At 46.7% G+C, this 22,271-nt stretch overlaps 1 protein-coding gene across 2 annotated transcripts in view; it reads right to left on the bottom strand.

Annotated features, from left to right (window-relative positions):
• The window catches only part of Armc2 (armadillo repeat containing 2), a 105,297-nt gene extending 103,404 nt beyond the window's left edge, over positions 1-1,893 (bottom strand). Inside the window, exon 1 of one of the 2 annotated variants that reach the window (XM_048425353.3) lies at positions 1,705-1,893. Coding sequence is in view for 1 of the 2 variants with exons in the window: in XM_048425352.3 (XP_048281309.3) it covers positions 1,542-1,623 (82 nt within the window). In the remaining variant the exon portion in view is untranslated. Of the gene's footprint in view, positions 1-1,541; positions 1,659-1,704 lie in introns of those variants that run through there. The other variant, XM_048425352.3, reaches the window with a different exon arrangement.
• Positions 1,894-22,271: the final 20,378 nt, after the last annotated feature.

The raw sequence follows: 22,271 nt of genomic DNA, 5'->3' as shown, positions 1-22,271 counted from the left end.
AGACGCTGGTGACCAAACTTTGGTCCTCAGAAAGAGCAATCAGTGCTCTTAACCACTGAGCCATCTCTCCAGCACCGTGTGTTATTTTTTAAAACAAAATATTTCTTATTTATGTGAAAGAAATTCAAAGTCATTATTTTATTTTTTATTTTTTTGGTTTTTCGAGACAGGGTTTCTCTGTAGCTTTGGAGCCTGTCCTGGAACTAGCTCTTGTAGATCAGGCTGACCTCAAACTCACAAAGATCCCCCAGCCTCTGCCTCCCGAGTGCTAGGATTAAAGGCGTGCGCCACCACCGCCTGGCTCAAAATCATTATTTACATAATTTTATATCTAAGTATAAAAACTTACATGGCAGAAATTCCAGTTCTAGGGAATCTGTTGCCCTCTCCTGGCTTCAGAGGGCACTGCAGGCACACAGTGCAATACATACATACAGGCAAACACTCACACACATAAAACAAGAATAAAAACCCTATCTTTATTTTTGCTATTAATAGCACTTAAACTAGATATTCCATGCTAAGCATAGCGATATCCTATCAACATTGCCAAAATCAGTGTGTGGGGGTTCACTCCCTTTCCCCAGCAAATCAAACACTCAGGACCCTTTCCATGATGGAATTACTTTGGTGTTAATATGAGTACCCAAACAGGCGTGAGAAAAGTGCTTAGATGTCAGAGCAAGTGTTTAAGTCCTCTGACGATTCACAGCACTGTGACCTTGGGCAGGGTATTGAGCATCTCTACGCTTGTGTCCTTGTCTGTAAAAATCACAGTGATTGCCTCTTAATGTGGTTTGTAGCGTTACATGAAGTGGTCCGTATGCTTTAGCACAGTGTGTAGCCCTTGGAAAAGTTAAGAACTACTGTCCAGGGGCTATGTGATAAAGAGGAGCGGGAAAACTTCCTTGTGAGTGAAAATATTCACCAGTAAGAGAAACCACAAAATAGAATGGCATTTGCTCAGTGTTTTCATGTATATCATAAATTTAAATTTTCAAGTAGAGAGTAGTGCCCTTGATAAAAACAGACAGTTTTTACTAATGGCTTTACTGAATGTCAGATATACCAAATCAACACCAACTGTGAGTCAGAACCTTAGAGAGTCACAAAATGGGATACAAATAGTGTGGCTAGCTTTTATACCAAGTTAAAGAATTTGAAGTCAGGATGGGATGGAAGAACATGCTGTAGTATTCGTGGCATGGGTCGTAAGAGGTATTCTGTACACATAGGATGTAATTAATATTGTTCCACTTTCTTGAGGACACATCTGCTACCTAGAAAAGTCCAAGTTTGCTCTGTGTGACCTTGGGTACGTCTCCTGCCTACACAAAACCCCTTAGTCTACCGCTCTCTTCTCATTCAACCAGTGTTACTGAACTCCTGTTATTAAGTCCCAGGCGACTGCTAAGTATTACAGAATGAGACACCTGTGCGGATCTGACAGTATGCAGCAGCACCACTCGACCCTATCGGGAGACAGAAGACAAAACAACAGCAGGAGGGGTCCCTGGTGAACCTGCGGGGGGGCTCCTCACCTCCCGCGCGCCCAGTGGCTCTCTCACTCCGGGTAAAGCCCGCTCCTCCATCGGTCCAGGTTAGGGCCGAGCGCCACAGCATCCTCACTTCGCCCTCCCGCCCTCCCGCGCACTGCCTTTGCGGGGCAGGCTAGCGTCTCCATGGTAACAGTACACAAACCACCTTGTGCTGCAGGCGGGGCGGTCAGCGCGCGGAGAGATGTGGAATGCGCTGGAGTTGGTGCTGAGACGGGGGCTCCGAGATCCACTCAAACCATCTTAGCCCAGCACTGGAAAGACCGCGGCCGAGGGAGATCAGTTGGTCCTCCTGCAGCCGCTGGGCAGCGGCGACAGAGGCAAGGAGGGGCAAGGCGGACCTGCCCCACTCTCCACCACTGAGCCTGCGCCAATCCCGCTGCGCATGCGTGGCAGAGCCGAGGCGAGCTGAAGGCGGGTGTACCCGCGGGACGGTACCCACAGGGAACAGGCGAGGGTAGGTGGAGGAGAGTCTTCTTTGACATTAACAATGTATTCAACCATGTTTGCCTCAACACGCGTGATCTCCGAACCTTCATTAACAACAGGCAGAGGAACAATTTAATGTTTGGGGCAAAGTGTCGGTTTATGATCATGGATGTCAACATCCACCTGGTCCCGGTTCCTTAACCTCCCCTCCATTATACATAAGGGGGGGGGGGGCAGGGTGCTATCCTGTTTTTGGCTGAAGCTTGGGCTATGACAAAATAAATATAAAGCGCTGTAGCAATGAGTGCTAACCTGTTGGATATTTTTGACTCCGTGCATGTGTGCAGCGCTCAACAGTTTACAGAGCAAGCGCACAACAGAGCAACTAGAGACCTGAGGTCAGATTAGGTGAGGGCCAGAACGATTAAAATCTAGGGTTGCTGGGGCCAATCACTACGGCCCAGGGCCAAAGGGGGAGGGCGTGAAAGAGTTCCATTTTTATGTTTTTAGTTGAAATTCTGTTTTCTCCTATCATTAGGTGATCTTGTGAAATACAAGCGAGGCATAAACTCTAGGTTTACACAGTGGTTTTTAAATAGAGGGATTATCAGAACAAGTGTTGTCGCCACTGGAAAACTGCCGTATTCCGCGGTGCCAAGTGGCTGTAAAGAATGACAAGATTGCATCTATTTGGCAAACAGAGTACGCGTGATGAGAAATGACACCTGGAACTAAAGAAAAAAAATGTTTTCCGAGAGCTGGATAGGATTTCCCACGCCACGGACAATGAAAACTCAGTAGGTGATAAAATTTAGGATCCCAAATGAAACACTCACGTTCTTTGGGATTGAAGACCCCATCAGCGATTCAACAGGGTCTATCCTATGAAGTCCCGTTTACTAGTCACCAGACTCTGATGCGCGAAAGGACATCGCCTGCTGAGCAGGAAGCCACAATTAGTGTTTTGACTTCACGGTTTGTGAGATGTGGTAAAATATAGCTCCATTTGGGTCTCTTGGTGGCCTTTTAAAATACAGTGCTGTTTAGCTGACCCTCGGTGGAGAGAAGTGGGGGGTTCTAACTTTTCTGCTATTAAATGACTGGTAATCTGATAGGAACTTGACCTCAGTGTCTTTCTAGATGATGTCAGGTGAAAAACTTCAAATGTATCAAACTACAATAGTCAGTAGAAATTCACTTTTCATCTCCCTAACCCTCACCTCAGATTTGGGGCCTACTATGGTCTTCACAAAAGTTTCAGTAAGCTGACTAATTGTAAAGTTACCATTTCTAAGCCAGGCAGTGGTGCACACACCTTTGATCTCAGCACTCAGAAGGCAAAAGCAAGCAGATCTCTGAGTTTGAGGCTAGCCTGGTCTACAGATCAAGTTCCAGGACAGCTAGAGCTACGCAGAGAAATTTTGTCTTGAAAAACAAAAACAAACAAAATTATCATCTCCATTAAAACATCATTTTAAAAAACCTGTAAACTAGGCACGGCAGGACACTTGGAAAGCTTAGGCAGGAGGATTACCACAAGTTCAAGACTAGCCTGGACTATAGAGTGAGACCTTTCCTCAAACGACAAAACAAATAAATCAACAAAAGCAAGCTGGTTATATCAACTTAGCTTTAGTCTTGTGTCTAGGATGGTGGTCCAAACTAGACCGTGTAGGCATACTATTGAAATATGAAGTTAGTCAACCCAGCAGGCCAGATGTCAGTCAAATGAGTTAGAATAACTGAAAGAATGACAAAGACAGAATTATAGGAACAATTACTTGAAGAAATAACTTCATATAGCTCTCTTTACTGTAAAATATTTTTATGGGAAAATATTTAGGCTGCCTCAGTAGAGGCCTGTGTGGCTGAGGTAGCTGCTCCTTCAGGTATCTGGTGGCTGTTTAATGGGAGTCTACACAGCTATCAATATGTTTTATAGCCCTTAAAGAGAAATGATTAATTATAAGTATATGACATTTATAGATTACTTTATAGTTTCCAAATTGATTTCCATTGGAACATTTCATTCTGTCATCTCGTTCAGAGTTTACGATAATCCTGAAAGGTTAATCCAAGGATCATCATTTGCATTCGAAATCAGAGGTTCAGAAGGTTAGGTAATCTGTTCACAAGCATACAGCCAGTAAAAGGGCATGTGATCTGGTGTTGTTGGTGTCAGAGTCCAGTCAGCTGCCCTTTCATGGTTCAGACATGAATGCAGGCTTTGAGGCCAGCGCCTCCCCTCCACAGAAATGGGAGATACCCCCTAGGTAGGTGCGGTGTGCTCTGGGCATCAAAAGGAACTTCAGAATCTTCACCTGGAAATGCTCCCCTGACCTTCTGGGTTTTGAGTTAACAAGAGGATTATGTAAGTAGTAAATTAACAATGTAATATTGTGAGGTCTCTGATACAAAAATGAGAGGAGGGCTGGAGAGATGCTCAGCAGTTAAGAGTGCTTGATGCTCTTGCAGAACATCAGAGTTTGGTCCCAGTACCCACACAGAACGGCTCACAACCACCTGCAACTCCAGTTCCAGGGAACAGGCACACATGCTCTCTCTTTCTCTCTCTCTCTCTCTCTCTCTCTCTCTCTCTCTCTCTCTCTCTCACACACACACACACACACACACACACACACACACACACACTGCAAAAGAATATAAACCTGTGAGTGGCTTTTTATGTGCAGACACTTGTTATGGTGATATTTGTACACTGTGTGGAACTGTATTGTTGTGATTGGTGCAATAAAAAGCTGAATGGCCAATAACTAGAAAGAAGTATAGACAGTCATAGAAAATAGTTTAAAAATAATGAAGTCTTTAAAGAGAGAGTAAAGTAATATTAAAAAAACACTCATAAAGATGGGAAAGACATGGAGCATCTGGATTCTGGATGATGCTTTGCTGACTTTGAATTTTTTCAGTGCTAATGAACAAAAACCAGTTGCTGCAGAGAGACATTGGATAGCAGGGAAAACTGTTGAATTGAACCACTTCAAAATGGAAGTCAGAAAACACATTGCGTTGGGGACAAGTTATGCCTTTGTTTCCACAAGAAACAAGGAGATATGGTTCTCTTCGAAGTCAGGACCAATCATTGATTGGGGGAGACCTGAAAATCTGCCTACAGATGTTAATGAGATTTTACAGCTTATAGTTTACATCACACATACCTGGTACTTAATATCTAGTTCTTATTTTGACTTATCTAGTAGGCACATCCTTGAAAAGACATAAATTAAATAAATAGTTCATTAACATTCAAATCCCTTCCTTGCCATAATTTTATGACTTCAACAGAGATGGGACTCTCAGGAAAGAAACGCTTCTGGCAAGGAACAAAGAATTCTAGTACTCGCTTCAAGATGTTCAGTCATTTAATTGTATTTATCACACAGTCCCCGTAAAGAAGTCATCAAACTGATAGCCCGCACAGTCCTCGCATACAAACACATTTAAATGAAATTGGATGGAACTGGACAGTGCGGTGAGACCTGAGTCCATGGAACGTGATGGACAGAAAGCTACAGCTGACTGAAAGCATCCACTCCAACAGTTACAGGACAAACCACTATTTAATGGGGCCCAGCATTTGCCAGTACATTCAAGAATCTCTTCAGTTTTCCACGATAGCACATTGCCTCGACCAGCCCCGACCACATGCGCACAGAGTGCCAACAGTGTGCAACAATACTAATGAGGAAGGGTCCATTCCATGGCCACGCGAATCCAAAGGAGGTAATTACTCACTGTCTCATTGGAAGGAGGGGGTCCTGATGTTTGGGGAGTCGGGAGGACTCCATGAAAAGCTTCATCCTATGCGCTGGCTGCAGTGCCTCAGCCAGGTTAAAAGAAGTCTTTGAAAGACAAGCAGAAAACAGCCGTCTGTAACTCCCCTGTGAGACATTACTGCCGATGCCTGGATCTTTTCAAAGTGTCCACCTGCAAATCACACACAGTGCTGCCCAAAGGCGCTCAACCACCAAGCCCATGGTGTACTAATCCGTTAGCAGGAATGTGGAAGCGGACTGGTTCAGTGTGGGTCCTGCAGCTCAGAGATCACACGTGTCACTTAGCTCTCTACACGGTCACAGATGGCTGAGGCATCACTGCACTGGACATTCTCCATCGTTAGCATCCAGATTCAGGGAAGAGAGGTAGATGGACCCTCTTCATCTACATCAGGGCAACAGGAGGAAAACATATCCCATGGAGCTGAAGGAGCACTTCCCTACTGGGCATAAGACCCTGAATTCATTCAGTCTCCAGCAACACACACATGCACGCATGCACACACATGCGCACACCTTCCCCGAAGCTCCCCTCAGCACTATTCTCGTCTTTCATCGGCCAGAGTCACATGCCCACATGTCAGCCTCTGGCACACATTAATGAGGTTTCTGTTTATATGACTGATTTCTTATGATGATTGCATTATCTTTCTGACACTGTGACGAATAACTGAGACAACTTGGAAGGAAAAGTTTTGTTTTTTGTTTTTTTTTTAAAGACTGACAGGTTCCATAATCACTTGGCCCTGTGGCTTTGGGTTTGCACAGTACATCATGGCGGGAGCACATGGCAGAGGAGGCCTGTCCACCCTGTGATGGTCAGGAAGCAGAGGGGACTGAAATGAAGAGAGGGTCCTGATATCTCTTTCAAGAGTATAGACCCTACTAACATAACTTCCCTCCTGTAGGTCCCACTTCCACCCAACATCAGCACACACCCTCGGGGGACATTCAAGATTTAAACTATGGCAGTTAGGATCCTTAGTTTTGCGTATTTGTTTTTTTGATACAGTCTCCTGTATCCCAGACTGGCTCTGACTAATGTAGCCAAGGGTGACCTTGAACTCCTGATCCTTCTGCCTCCAACTGCCTAGAGCTGGGCTAACAGGCACATGCCACATGTTGTTCTTAAGTGTTGGGGACAGGGCCCAGGGCTTCTTGTGTGCTAGGCAAGCATTCTGCCAACTGAGCCACTGCTCCAACCCCCAGCCCCGGGTTTTGGGAGGGAAGAGGCTACAATTCCATTGCATCTTGCTGCTGTACCCTGTGGCAAGCTGGAGATCTCTTCAGTGGGACAACGGGGTGCTGGGTGTGAGACAGATGGCAATGACTGTGGCGGGGGCCTGGGTGGACTGAAGAGGGCCTCCAGTTCTTGTAGAGATTTCCATGGGGCTCATGCTGACGGGAACGGATCTTTAAAGGACACGGTGGCCAGTCATGGCTCTCTGGTCTAACTCTGATTCCAGAGGAGACACCATGGCCACTGGGCTCCTGGCATTCAGCACTGGCTGCTGGAGAAACATCTGCAGAGCTCCAAAACTCACCTGTGTGCAGTACCCACCCTGATGTTCTGATTTAGTCGCTGGGAGGGGGGGAAGGTACAAGATGGGGGGTGTAGCTTTTCTCTAGAGCTGCTGAGGAAAGAACCTGCAAGGAGAACCCTGGGATTCTGAGCCTTTTAAAACAGAGCCGCTGAGAGAACCTTAGCTTCCAGAGCAGAGGGAACACAGAGGGACTCAATTTTGCAGGATTTGGGGACGAAGACCCCATTTTAGGGTTGTGTTGCAATCCTTGGTGAACAGCCTACCCCAGCCATCTCTTTCCTCTGCCCTCCCTCTCCAAGGCCAGCCTGTGCCGAGTTCTCCACACCTTTCCCAAGAGTGCTCAGTGTTGGCCTTTGAGCACCCAATCAAATCTCTGACTACTTGTCCTCAAAGTTGGCATGGCAGCCTACATTTCCATCTTATTATAATAACAAATGTTTCTTGGGGACTCGCATGCAATAGGCCACATGGTAAGACTTTTGTTTACTTTCAAATATTACTTTCAGTAATTTTTCCAGCCCTAAACTACCACTATTGCCATTTCATGTGCCTAGAAACAGATTTAGTTTCTTCATTTGTTGGCCACACACGTGGGAAAAGTAGCAGACCTGGGCTTCATGCCTGACTTAATGATGCTATGATCCTGGGAGCACAAAGTTCACCCAAAGGAGGCCACTTTCATTCCCTGACCCCTCCCGGCATCTCCCCAACTGCGTGCTATGGTTTTGGGTGATCCCGTACTCTGGAAACCCAGGACGTTGGCTTGCCATTGGTCATTTGGTAGGGTGGCAGGAAGGAACTTACCCCAACTAGACTGCAGGGAGGGAAAGTGCAGGGTCAGCCATGTTCTGACCTGCCTCCGATTTCCCATTGCACCTGGTTGGTCCACCCCATGACTGTCTTTTGTGGTTTCCTGTATCGAGAGAACAGAAGTCGCAGAGGGTGAGGGGGTCTGGCAATGGCCAAAGATAACTGAAAGCATAAGCCACTGGGAGAGGTTGGAAGGAGAAGTAAAGTGAGATGCAGGGGGCCTGGAGGCTGGAGCAGCCTGAAGGGGGCTGGAGGGGGCTAGGGGGGGCTGGAGGAGGCTGGAGGGGGCTGGAGAGGGCTGGAGGGGGCTGGAGGGGACTGGAGAGGGCTGAAGGGGGCTGGAGGAGGCTGGAGGAGGCTGGAGGAGCCTGGAGGGGGCTGGAGGGGACTGGAGGGGGCTGGAGGGGGCTGGAGGAGGCTGGAGGACCCTGGAGGGGGCTGGAGGGGGCTGGAGGGGGCTGGAAGGGGCTGGAGGGGGCTGGAGGAGGCTGGAGGGGACTGGAGGAGGCAGGAGGGGGATGGAGGAGGCTGGAGGGGGCTGGAGGAGGCTGGAGGACCCTGGAGGGGGCTGGAGGGGGCTGGAGGGGGCTGGAAGGGGGCTGGAGGAGGCTGAAGAAGGCTGGAGGGGACTGGAGGAGGCAGGAGGGGGATGGAGGAGGCTGGAGGGGCTGGGGAAGGCTCGAGGGGGCTGGAGGGGGCTGGGGAAGGCTGGAGGAGGCTGGGGAAGGCTGGAGGAGGCTGAGGAAGGCTGGAGGAGGCTGTACTAGGGTACAGAGCTGAGTTGACAAGGGAAGAACCAGGTGTGGTCAGTGGAAAGCATCATGGGTTGGGAGGCAGAAGACCTTGAGTCCAGTGCAGCCCGTGGACTTATGCTTGAGAGCTCATAGCAGCTGCAGTTACGACGAGATCTGGAGGTTGAACCAAGTGGCCAGCACAGTGTGGCTGAGCGCTGGGATCTGACTGGAGGGGGTTGTAAGTTGGAGCAGGGCTTGAAGGCTACCAGATTTGGAGGTGACTCAGATGTGGGAACACAGATCATAAGTTCAGAAGTGTAGCATGGCCAGATCCTCTCCTGGAAACCATGGTGGCTTAATAAGGCCTGAAGAGGGACCAAACAAGAGGAAACAGTAGGAGGGAAAGCTTGACCATTGGGCTACACCGGAAGACCCCTGTGTTGCATAAATGGTGCCAGTGTGCAGAATGACCTGTGGGAACTGCCTTCTAGTACCTGGCAGTACAGAAGAAGCTGCAGCTCCCGGGCAGAAGAGACATGTCCATCAGTATTCTTGGACGCAGACAGTCATATTGCCCCTAGAAGGACTCCCCAAGAAGTCTGTGGCCCGTGGTTTCGAGGTTACCAAGAACACTTACTTTGCCTCTGCTTGGCATGTTCACATTCAGCCCAGTGTCTTAGTATGTTTCACCTGTCAAATGGCACAGGCAAGAGGGGAGAGGGAAGCTCAGCTGAGAACAGTTTTGATCAGATTAGCTTGTGGGTCTATCTGTGGGACATCTTAGCTGATGGATGTGGGAGAGCACAGCCTACCCTGAGCAGCTGGCCCTGGGTTGTAGGAGGAAGCAACTGAGCCCAAGCAGGAGGGAGCAAGGCAGGGACCAGGGCTCCTCCCTGGTCTCTGCTTCAGTTGCTGCTGAGGTTCCTAACCTGACTCCCCTCGGTGATGGAGTGTCACCTAGACGCATCAGATAAACCATCGCCCCACCCAGCTGTGTGCCTCGGAGTGTGGGCAGAGCAGAAAAGCAAACCAGAGCGTCTATGAATGTCTCAACAACATGGCAAGAAGGTGCATTAGCTCAAGAAAAGGAAGATTTGGTTTAACTGTTATCACTAGACATTGTAGTCCAGCTGGAGGTGTAGGCAATCCCAGGTCCAGTTGGCTGGGTCTCGACTTCCGATTGTGAGATCTCTAAGATGTGAAGCTACTAAACACATCTTTAAAGACATAAGAGCCATGTAATATTTTGTATTATTTGAACAAAACGTATTAGCTAAATAGGGCATCGTATCACCTACAGGAAGACACAAAGAGCAACTCCTCTCTCTCAGCACTGAAGGGATTGGTAGAGGACTCTCTCTCCGGCAGAGCACAGAGCCGCTCATGCTCCACAGAACTAAACACACACTTAATGTGCACGAAACAGAGAAACTCCAGATCTAGCAAGGAATCAATACGCTGGCTGTGAGTGCATCGGAGCCCTGCAAGCTTTTAACATTGGGGAACCAGACAAATGGTAGATGGGGCCTCTTGGGACCTCTGTCTATTATTTCTTACAACTGCACAGGAGTCTACCGCGATCTCAAAATGCAAAGTTTAAAATAAGCCTGTCTCACTTCCCGTGTCAGGGAAGTTGTGATGCAGACACAGCGCAAACATCACAGAAAGAAACAGGACGCCTATTCACGATGGGGTGTGAAGAAAACAGTTTCTCTCTGAGCCTCGAAAGCCAATAGTCTGGCCCAGACTGCAGAGGGGAGGTGATTTTCAGCACAGAGAGTCATTCAGGGAGCCGATGCTTTCTAGGCACCTCCCCCCGCCCCACACACACTTGGAGGTTGCTAAAATGAATAGTGGTTCTGACACATTTTATTAGGTCATGGAAGGAAACAGAAAGTTGTCTCTGCTTTTGTTTTGATGTTGAGAGCTCAAATTCAAACTTCGAAAAGGATCTCTTGGTATCATTGCATAGGTAGTGCAGGAATGGTGACTCCTTTGGGGTCCTGCCCCTCTCTGGTCAGGGGCTGCAGCTCACTTTCCCCTTAACAATGGGGCCTCCTTTTTCTTTGACCTCTAATTAAGTGGAAAGGCCAGATTCTTGCTGGACCCTTTGTCTATCATATGACACACCCCCTCTCAGTTCAGCCTGCAGCCAGTTTAAAAGCTTGCCAGACTTGGAGCTAAGTGGCTTGTGCTCTTAGGACGCTGGATTGCATCTCAGAGCAGCTGGTCTGCTTCACAAGTCCAGACAGCAGCCACTGCAGGTCCACCCTGACCAAGGTCATGGTCAGCAACGGGCAAGATGCTGAACGGGACAGTGCTCTGTCGGAGGACCTTCCCAGAAGCTCAGACCATGTTCTCGGGACTATCTCCAAATCGGGTGTGGCGGTGCATACCTGTAATCCCAGCATTTGGGAAGTGCAGACAGGAAGGTCAGTTTAAGGTCATGCTCCTTATAAAACATGAGGGCATCCCAAGAAAACAAAAACCAATCAAGCCTTTCACTGAGAGGAAGGAGAAATGGCCCCGTGGGCAGCACCACATCCCTTTGCCTGCCCCATCTCTGTAGTTCTTCCTGGCATTGCCAATCACCATGGCCTCCACAGGACATGTGTGCTCAGTTGGTCGCCACTTTCTAACGGTTACCATCTCTACAGCTCCTCCCTGTCCCTCCTACAGCTGTCCTTCCTTAGACTTCTGTACTGTCTGCCCCTCAGTGGGAGGGGGTGTTCTCCTGAGCCTGAGGGTACCTTATAGATCCTGCACAGTGCCTTACAGGGCCATCATCCAACTGAGCGCCCAGCCTCTCACTGCACAGGTGTTCACATGTGCTCGCAGACACACATGGAAGCCAGAGGGGGACGTCCAGTATACTCCTCTGTCATTCTTTGTTTCGTTCTCCTGATGCAGGGTCTCACTGAACCCTGGAGCTGGGCTGCTGGCCAGGAAACTGGAGCTGGGAAGTCCACAGTCCGCAAGATGACATCCCTTTTACCCACTAAGCCAGCTATCACTCCATTTTTCTCTTCCTAAAACAGAATCTGACTTTGGAACATTTTTGATTGTGGAAGGTGATTGAACCAAAGGGGTGTGGCCTAATGCATTAGGGCAGGGTGGAAACTCTAAGGCCAGTGTACACAGATTCTTCTCAGACCTTCTGGGTGGCATATCTTCATCAACAACATAGGCTGACCTCTTCTGAAATGGGAGTCTCACGACCAATAAACAGAGAAGATATCTGGAGAATTTCCCATTTCGTTGTTCTTTTGCTTTGAGAGAGGTTCTCTCTGTGTAGCTCAGGTTGGCTAAGACTTGTAGTTTCCCTGCCTCCACCTTCTGAGGTCTGGATACATGTGCGGCTCACTACTCCTGACCATTCTCAACATGACATTTCCCATTGCATTTATTTGTGCATTTAGTGTATATGTGGAGGGGACACCTGAGTGCCACAGTGGGCACTGTGGAGACCAGAGGACAAATGGCGGGAGTCGCTTCTCCACTTCCACCACGTGGGTTCCTGGAAATCGAATTCATGTTTCCTGGATTAGTAGCAAGCTCCTTCATCAACCAAACCAACTTGCCAGGCTTACATTTAGCATTTTTAGGAGCCATCAAGCCCTTCTCCAAAGTAGCGCACATTTTACATTCTTTGTTTTTCAAGACAATGATGTAGGTGGGTCTTCTTTCTATTTGTTGCTTTCATTGGTTAATTAATAAAGAAACTGCTTGGCCTGATAGGTCAGAACATAGGTAGGCGGAGTAGACAGAACAGAATGCTGGGAAGAAGGGAAGTGAGGCAGTCGCCATGCTTCTCCTGCCCAAGATGGACGTGGGTTAGAATCCTCCCAGTAAGCCACGACCTCGTGGTGGCATACAGATTATTAGATATGGGTTAATCAAGATGTGAGAGTTAGCCAATAAGGGGCTGGAGACAATGGGCCAGGCAGTGTTTAAAAGAATACAGTTTCCATGTAATTATTTTGGGTGTAAACTAGCTGGGGAGTGGGGATCCCTGCGGGAACACAGCCCACTGCTCCTTTTTGCAACAGATTGGCGCCCAACATTCTTGATTAAGGTATTGTGATTATGTAGTTCATTAAAAAATGTAATATATAATTAGGAAATATAGGTTGTTAATGGATAATCATTAATAATAGTCAAGTTTGTAATCATGTTAGTTAGATTTTCTAGATATATAGAGATATATTTCAGTTAGATAGGCATTCTTCATATCTTTGAAAGACTACAGGATATGGCATTTTAAATGTTTTAGTAACTTAGGGCTTTTCATGACAATGAGATACGTCTGCTCCTGGCAGCACCAATCTACTTCCTGAGGAAGATGGGCATCGAAGAGACTCCTTATGAAGTTTGATAGCCATTTGGGCAAGAAGCTGCTCTTGCCTGGACTGATGCATAAACTGGACACAAGGCAAGGTTTCTCTTTGTAGTCCTGGCTATCCTGGAACTCACAGGACCAAGCTGGCCTTGAACTTGGAGATTCACCTGCCTCTGCCCCCCCACCCCCAGGTGTTGGAATTAAAGGTTTGCACTGCCACCGTCCAGCACATTTTACATTGTTATCAGCAAGGAATGAATGTTGCAACTTTTCCATGTTTGGGATAGTACTTTCTAATTCCTGGTGTTGACTATAACCGTCCCAGTGAGTGTGAAGGTGGTTTTCATTTGCATTTTCATTGTGAACAGAGATATTCAGTGTCCCTTCTTATACATGTCAGTGTACGCATCTTCTTTGGAGCAATGTGAAACCAAGTGCTTTGGTATTTTAAAATTTTAGTTCTTGGCTTTTGTTATTGAGAAATTAAAATTCTTTATATACTGTGTACCTTAGACCCCTTGTACATATGGTATCTCTCTCTCCTTCAAATTGAAACATTCCCTCCTGGAGAGAGGAAGGAAGAGAAAGGCTCAAAGGTTTAGAAAGCTTCTGGAAGCTACAGGAAGCTTAGAAAGCTTTGAGACTCACACACATTCCTCCACAGTGATGTAAACTGAGCAAGAGCTCTGGAGAGGAGGCTCTTTGGTGGTACTGCCTGTAAGCTGGGCTGCAGGCTCCAGGATGCAGCTTACCTATCCTGCCAGCTGCTATAGGGGACTTTGGGGGGATGTAACTGTCCTGGGGGGGAATGGTTTCTTTAGTAGTCCTTAGTGCCCCATCTGGAATGGACAGACATTTGGCCACCCCTCCCCCACGGAAAGTCACACAGCATCATATGTGCAATCTGCCGAGTCTCCCAGTCTGTAGTTTGTACGACCTTTGATGTTACAGGTTCTTACTTCTCTGGGGTCTAACTTATCCCCACCCCTGTGCATTGCTTATGCGTTTGTCCCCAGATCCAAGACTCCATTGCCTCCATGTCACAAGGCTTTTCTGCATTTTTTTTCTCCAGGTTTCGCTGTTTTCGCTCTTACCTGTGAGCCGGTGATGCAGTTTGCGTTCCCTCTTACACGTGGCGTAGCAGCTCAGCTTCATTCTTTGGTTCGGGTCTCTCTAGTCTCCACTGTTGAAAACTATAGAAATATTTTTTGAGGCAGTGACACGCCGTGGTCACCTAAGTGTCTCAGGGCCCGAAGAATCAGAGCAGTTCTCAAGGAAAGAGGTCATCAGGTTCCCCGTGTGTCAGCTACCGAGAGTGGCTGTATGGCCGTTGTTGTGTGCTTAGGAAACAAACCAACTCCCCTCCACTAGAGCAGTGTCTGCAGATACCTGGACCACAACGACACGAGCGAAAGATAACTCTAGAGACATCCCATCAAGGTCCAATTTTGCTGAGGCAGCAGCCGTGGTGGCTAAGGCCACCAGAGGGCACCGCGGAGACGGGTATCCAGAGGGAGCACATTAAATGGCCTCTTGGGTTCACCTGGTAGCCTGCTTGCTAGGCTGGGGGAAAAAAGGTCATGGTGTCAACATCTTCATGATGCCTGCCTGGAGCCCCAGAATATTTCTGTGACTTTTTGTTCTCTCCCACAAGTCACAGCCGGAGAGAGCAAGAGTTACAATTAATTCCCTTTCCCAAACGCAGCTCAAAAAAAAGCACAGTCTGTCTCCAGGTCCCCAGCCTTCTGTGAGAAACTAAACTGGCCCTGAACACTAAGCTACGTTTGCCAGACATAAATAGTATTTGAGTGACTACTTTTTTAAATTACTGACTATACTTTCGGCAGAGAAAATACAGGGAAAAGGAGGAATTATCTACTTAAAAACCAGGAAAGTCATAGACGCTGACAAGCTGCTGTAAGACTCATCTCTCTCACAGTTTGCAAATGTCGAGATGACAGTTTGCATTTACCTGCACAGATTTGGTGGACATTTTTTTCACCACGCAGCAATCGTAAGATTTGAAATGAAGTGTTCGGCAGTTTTTGGATGAGGGGAGAAATCCCCACCCTCAGGTCTTCCGGTCATAAAATTAGGACAACCGAGTATAATAACCCTCTAAAGGGGTTAACTTTGTCTAAATAAATGATCCCCTGAGAAAGCACACGGTGGGGGCCAGCTCTGAATCGCAGAGAAACATGGGGTCGATACTTGACAGTATTGGAAAAGAGTGTTCACAGCCGAAACCACAGGAAAGCCTCAATATCTAAGACCTACAAAAAGAAACAGCAGTTAGGTGCACGTTCCTTCTTTTAAAGACATATCAAGCATGCCCCAGTTCTGGCAAGGGGAGGGATTAGCTGGCAGCATCTACACAGTGATCCAAGCCTGAGATACTGTTACAAGCATCAGTCAACCCATGATCTAAAAGCAGGATGTTCTGTGTCTGTCAAATACAACACAAATCTTAGAATGTTTGTAAGCAAGAGGCCTCCTGCATAGCTAGCATGGGAGGCAGCTTAAGCGTAGTATATTATATCCACCTTAAGAACCGAGATAGTAAATAATGCAAGGTTCAAGGGGACCCACCGGTAGCTTTGTTGATGCAGAGGAAGCATAGACTCAGAAATGAAGTTTGTCTCTTATTCTTTAAAGTAGCATCAATGTTGCCATGTTTTCTGTTTCATAAACTGTTGGGTAAACTGCAGGGACAGGACATTCCCTTTTAGTTACCTGTAAGAAGCGACAAATTCGAGTGCATTCAGCCCTTGCATTGGAAAACTTTTAAATTTAGGTTTAACCACATGGGTCTGGGATTCCCCCCAAAACAATATTAAATTACCAGGTCCACATCCGGTGGTCCGTCTAACAACAAAATGATCTTAAATTGCACCTATTATGGGGTTCAGGCTTTTGAATGTGCCAGGGTATTCGGTGGAAATGCTTGGGGAGAGAGGGACAGGAAGGCAGGCTTCCAGAGAAAGGGTGTTTGAGCCATCGGAGGGGAGGAAGCTGACTTTGGCCCCAGGGAACAGCTTCGGGGAACCGTCGTGTTCTGTTCTCTGTCAGTGGTACACTGCGGTGTACCACGGAGAACACGCACCGTCGGCATTTTGTTAAGGCACACATCTGATCCTCTTCAGCTGGAAACACAACGTTCCTCACTTTGCGTTGCAGAACTCCTAATGATGAACAAAAGAATCCACCACGGTTAGTGGAAACCGGAAGGAGATTTGTTTGAAACCGGAAGGAGATTTGTTCGGGGACGGGAAGCTTTAAATCCCCGTAAAAGGCTGGAAAATGGGCTCAAGGCCTGCATAAACTGAAACTGTACCCAAACTCCCCCAGAGGAGGTGTGAGCTCTTCGCTGCTTGCAGCCTAGCTGCTGTGCGCAGGGCAGCACGACTCTCGGGCTAACTCTGCAATGCTCCTCCACGGTCGCCAGAGAGAGTCCTCTGCCTGGCACCCAACACCTCATTTTGGCTGGGTTTTGTGTCTGACTGGTGAATTCCAACACTCCACACGGAGCTTGCCTCCACTGACTTGGAAGGCTCTGAGACTTGTTTCCATCTTTGGCGAACGAGACTCATAGCATGCCCTCAAATACAGATAACCACAAAAACGACAAATGTCAATTATTTGCTAACAAAACCTCACCCAACTGTGTCTGGTTTACCATTTGTGGCCATGAGCTTTTAGGGAGGCTGGCTCTATTTCTAGCTGTCTTGATTAAATCAGCTATGAAAATTCCCTTTTCCTTGATGGTAACTCATGAAAGAAGCATGAAGCCCAATTCTGACCAATGAGTCATTCAGACACATCACTGAGGGATTTCCTGGAAAAGTTTCTTAGTTATGAAAAAGAGACATTAAGACACAATAACCCCTTTGTTCTCCTCTGGATGGTGATATGTGGGGACTTGAAGCCTGGGCAGCTATAGACCAACCGGGAAACAATGGCAGAGCAGAAAGCAGATGAAAGGGATCTGGAATTACTCTTTTTGACACAGAGTCTCTCTATATAGCCCTGGCTATCCTGGAACCTACGATGTAGAGCAGGCTGGCTGCAAACTCACAGAGGTCTATCTGTCTCTGCTTCCCAGTGTAACTCAACTAGGATTAAAGAAAGGCATGTGCCACCACAACTGGCTACTCTGGATATTGGATGGCATTCCTTGGCCATGCACTCAGACACCTTGTGTCCCTCCTACCGAGGCATTATTTATGAGAACTAATACATTTCTGAGCTCAAGTTTCTTGTCACTTGCAGAACAACGCACGCTGTCTTGCCCACTCCAGGTTCGGTCCTGCAAATAGAGTTGTGTTAGGGACAGAAAGCGGGGCAGCTTCTTGGGCCAGAGGAGACTCACCTTCATTATAAGTGAGAAGAAAATGGAGGGGAAATGGGGCTCCATGCAGAACATCCCCCCCCCCCCTTGAACTGTTCTCCCTCGTATTAGCTTTTTATTTCCTCCACTGAGTTCACGGGTGAGAACATGCCCTATCCCTGACAAGGACGGCGCAGGATGGTGCGCTAACAGATACTTCTCAACCCCTAGAGCAGACAGGTCCAGGCCAGTGAGATGGCTTACCAGACAAAGGCACTTGCTGCCAAACTGACTACCTGAGTCCTGTTTCCAAGACCTACACACACAGGAGAAGGTGAGAAGTGACTCTTGCAAGTGGTCCTCTGACCTCCACATAAAAATCCATGGTGTGTGTGTGTTTGTGCATGTGCATGCGTACACATGAGAAATAAGTAAGCATATTTAAAAATAAAAAGACATGAGTTCAGTCATTTCCAACCCTGGGGCTCAAGAATAGAAAACAGAGGTGTCGGGCCTGTAGTGTAACTCACCGGTAGACACTTGTTTAGTGAGCATGAAGCGTTGGGCTCAAATCGTAGCACCCCCTGTACTCACAGAAGAAAATAGTGGCGTCTCTTCATCACAGAACGCTTTGTTGTGGCGGAGTACCCAACTGACCCGCTGTGTTGCTTCAGATGTCTGGTGCCAGAAACTGCCCTGCGGCATCTTGGCTCCTATTCTAAAGCCACCAAGTTCTTAGCAACCAGAAATTTCAAAACGCTGCTACGGCAGTCCAGCCTGAGACGGTCCAGGACAGACGCTCACAGCCTGAAGAAAACCTCAGTTAGAACCTTGTGAAGATCCGATCCTAAGATTCCACCTCATTTCAGTTCATTTATTCTGAAGTAACTATTTTTTTTAAAAACATACAGTTCATCCTGTTTCTTCTTGCTGGCCCTTCCATTGAAATTGAGGTGTTTGAATTACGGAATTAAAAGTTGATAGAAAACAAGCTGTTTGGTCAGTTGGTGGTGGGGCACAACTTTAATCCTAGGACTCGGAAGGCAGAAGCAGGTGAATCTCTGAGGCCAGCCTGGTCTACAGGGTGAGTTCCAGGACCACCAGGGCCACAAAGAGAAACCCTGTCTCAAACAAACAAACAAACAAACAAACACCAACAAACAAAACAATTAAACACTGAGATGTTTACAGATGAACCACCTGTTCACAAAACTTGTTTTTATGGACGTGAAGGAGGGTTGGTGCCTGTGTTGTTCCTTCCTAGGAAATTGGGGACAATCATTTGAAATATGTTTTCGAGGTATTTTATTTCTGGGAACTACAATAATGGGTATAATATGGCATGCTGGGGCAAGGGAAATAAATATTGGGATGTGGAAGAGCATGCCTCATTCCTTCGTCTGGAAGTTTGTAGTGCTTATATATTTTTAAAATTTTAAAGATATCTCTTTTTATTTGTGTGTGTATGTGGGGGTGTGGGTAGGTGGGGGTATGGGTAGGTGGGGATATGGGTAGGTGAAGGGTATGTGTGTGTTGGGGGTACGAGTATGTGGGGATTATAGGTAGGTGGGGGGTATGGGTAGGTGGGGGGTATGGGTAGGTGGGGTATGGATAGGTGAGGAAGTCTGGGTATGGGGCTATGAGTAGGTGAGGGGGCTTTGGGTAGGTGCGGGTATGGGTAAGTACATGTGAATGCAGGTATCCATAGAAACCAAAGCAACAGATTCCCCTGGGACTGGAGTTGAAGACACTTGTGAGACACCCAACATGGGTGTTGGGAATTGAACTCTGGTCCTCTGCAAGGACATTCTTAACTAGGGAGCCCCCCTCCAGCACGTACTTACACTTTATATTGTGGTAAAACATACAAAAATATAAAAATTGCTCATTTATAAACATGCAGCTAAGTTTGTTTTTAAATCAGGCAATGTAATGTTTTTGGATATAAAATTATTCTCACGCAATTTGCTAACACTGAACGCTCATGAATTTTCAAATTAAAAAACTATTTTTCTGAAGAGTCACGAGTTATCAGGATCAAGACCGAGCCCACATTATAGCGCTGACCTCTTCCACTTCTGAAGACTTTCAAATGAAAATTATCCAAGAACCAAGGGGAGACTCGGGAGCCAGATTCATGGCATAAGCCACTTAATTTCTCATTTTTAACCTAGAGCCAATAAAAGATATTAGATAATGTTCCGTGAGTCTTGTTGTAGTCAAAAGGAATTATAGATTGGCAATTATAGTTTAAAAGCTTTCACTACAGAAAATTCTCAGTGCATACAAAGTGAATAGAAGAGATAATGAACAACCCTGGCCTGACCCCCAGCTCTAACAATTGCCAATATCCTCCATTCCTGTCTGATCCATATCTGCACACTCCTACCCACAGTTATTATACATTCTCCCTATTATACATCTACTCACGAAGATGTATGAATCTTCATGCAAATTTGACAGATGAATACTTCCGTGTAACCCATACCCCACTGCAATATAGAACACCTCTATTTCTCCACAAAGTTCCCTCGTGTTTCTTCCTACTCGTGGCTCACAAAGAGGCAGCTTCTATTTTTAGTTTTTCACGTTGATTGCCTTTCACTTTTAGACCTTTACAGAAATAAATCATCTATGTAATTTTTGAGACTACAGATTTAAAATGCAGCGGGAGGTATCCCTTGTATATACATCCACCAGAATAGCTAAGGGTCAAAAGATGAAGCTTCATTTTGTCAGGCTGTGGAGTGACTTGGATTATTGTATGACAGTGCACAATGTTGAAGGCAAACATTGGATTGTAAACAGTCTGACCACTTTGGGGAATGGTTTGGTAGCATATTGGCTACATTTTATCACCATGACAAGAATCCCTGGGAAAGACTACTTAATGAATAAAAGCTTCATCTTGTTTACAGCTTCAAAGGGCTTGTTCCATCGTGGCAAGAAGGGCACCTCAGGACAGAGCTGTACAGCTGGCTGGCCCATGTGGAGCTGGCTGAGGCGCTCTACTGGCTTTCTACCCCCACTTTATTCCATTCGGGCCTCCAGCAGATGGGGTGGTCCCCTTCCATCAGTTAGCTCTCTGGAAATGCACTCACAGACATACCTAGAGGTGCGCCTCCATCTCCTAAGTAGATGAACCTAGTCAAGTTGACAGTAAAGATTAACCATCACACACATTGTATAATACAACTAAACAAACTACTTAGCAATTCTGTTGCTAGGAATTTGTTCAGAAAAAAATGAAAACTTAAACCCAAAGTAAAACTCACACCCATGCACACACACACACACACACACACACACACACACACACACACACACATATACACACACACATACACACACTGCGCATAACAACCTTTTCCCACGAAAGTCAAAAGCTGGAAGAACTCAATATCAAGCAACTGGAGGATGAGTAATTGTACCACCACCAACCCTTGATTTCCATGGGTTCTGCATCTGCGGGTTTAATCCAACAAGGATCAAAACCATTTAGGAGGGTCCGCAGAGATGGCTCATCAGTTAAGAGCACTTGCTGCTCTTGTAGAGGACCTGAGTTTGTTTCCCAATAACCACACCTGGCAGCTCACAATCACCTATAACTCCAGCTTCAGGGGAATCTAGCACACTCTTCTGGCTTTTGTGGGCACCTGCATTCACATGGACATATCCACACATATACATAATTGAAAATAAGTTCTTCAATTAGGAAAAAAATACATCTATACTGAATATAACCGGACTTTTTCTTGTCATTATTTCCTAACAATACAATATAGGAACTGCATTGTATTTACAATGTTTTAGGTATTATACATACTGTGGAGATGACTTCAGGCATATGGGTGAGAGTGTTCATGGGTTAGACGTAAATACTATGCCATCTAATAAGGGATTTAAATGTCTCTGGGTTTTAGTATCAACGGGTGTGCGTGTGGAGGTGTTATATCCTGGAACCAATCCCACATGGAATTATAAGGGTGACTATGCATTCTCTACATTGTGGTCATCTTCTCCGTCTCCTCCACCTTTTTGTTGATGGGGTCTTTCTCTCTGTGTAGCCCTGACTAGCCTGGAACTTATTATGTAGACCAGACTGCCCTCAGACTCACAGGGCTCTTCCTGCCTCTGCTTCCCAAGAGCTAGGACTGAAGGTGTGTGCCACAGACTAGTTCTGATTATGTATTCTTACAACGGAGTGATACTACTCTGCAATAATGGGCGCAGAATGATTCACCAGCCTTACAGTCTCTAGTGCTGTGAGGAGACACCATGACCACAGCAACTCTTAGAAAGGAAAGGATTTAACTGGGACAGGCTTACTGTTAAGAGTCATACCTTATGATCATGGCAGGAAGCACGGCAGTGTGCAGGCAGACTTGGTGCCGGAGAAGGAGCTGAGAGTTCTACATCCAGGTTGGCAGGCAGCAGGAAGGGAACTGTCTTGAACTTCTGAGACCTCAAAGCCCACCACCCCGACAGTGACACACTTTCTCCAACAAGACCACACCTGCTGCAACAAGGACACACCTACCTATGGACCAAGCATTCAAACAGACAAGTCTATGGCGCCATACCTATTCAACCCACCACAGACAGTGTAGCTGAACCTCACAAATCCTGTATCCGGCAAGGGAAGGCACAGTTTTGGCATCAACACAAGGAAGTTTGTAGACTCTTTGAGTTCAGAATGGGCTTCCCTTTGACTGCCACTAAATGATACGGGACA

This window comes from Myodes glareolus, chromosome 1 (assembly GCF_982192425.1).
Source record: "Myodes glareolus chromosome 1, mMyoGla1.1, whole genome shotgun sequence".
NCBI lineage: Eukaryota > Metazoa > Chordata > Mammalia > Rodentia > Cricetidae > Myodes > Myodes glareolus.
Note: the sequence above shows the minus strand (reverse complement) of the source record. Positions and strands in the feature narration are given on the sequence as shown.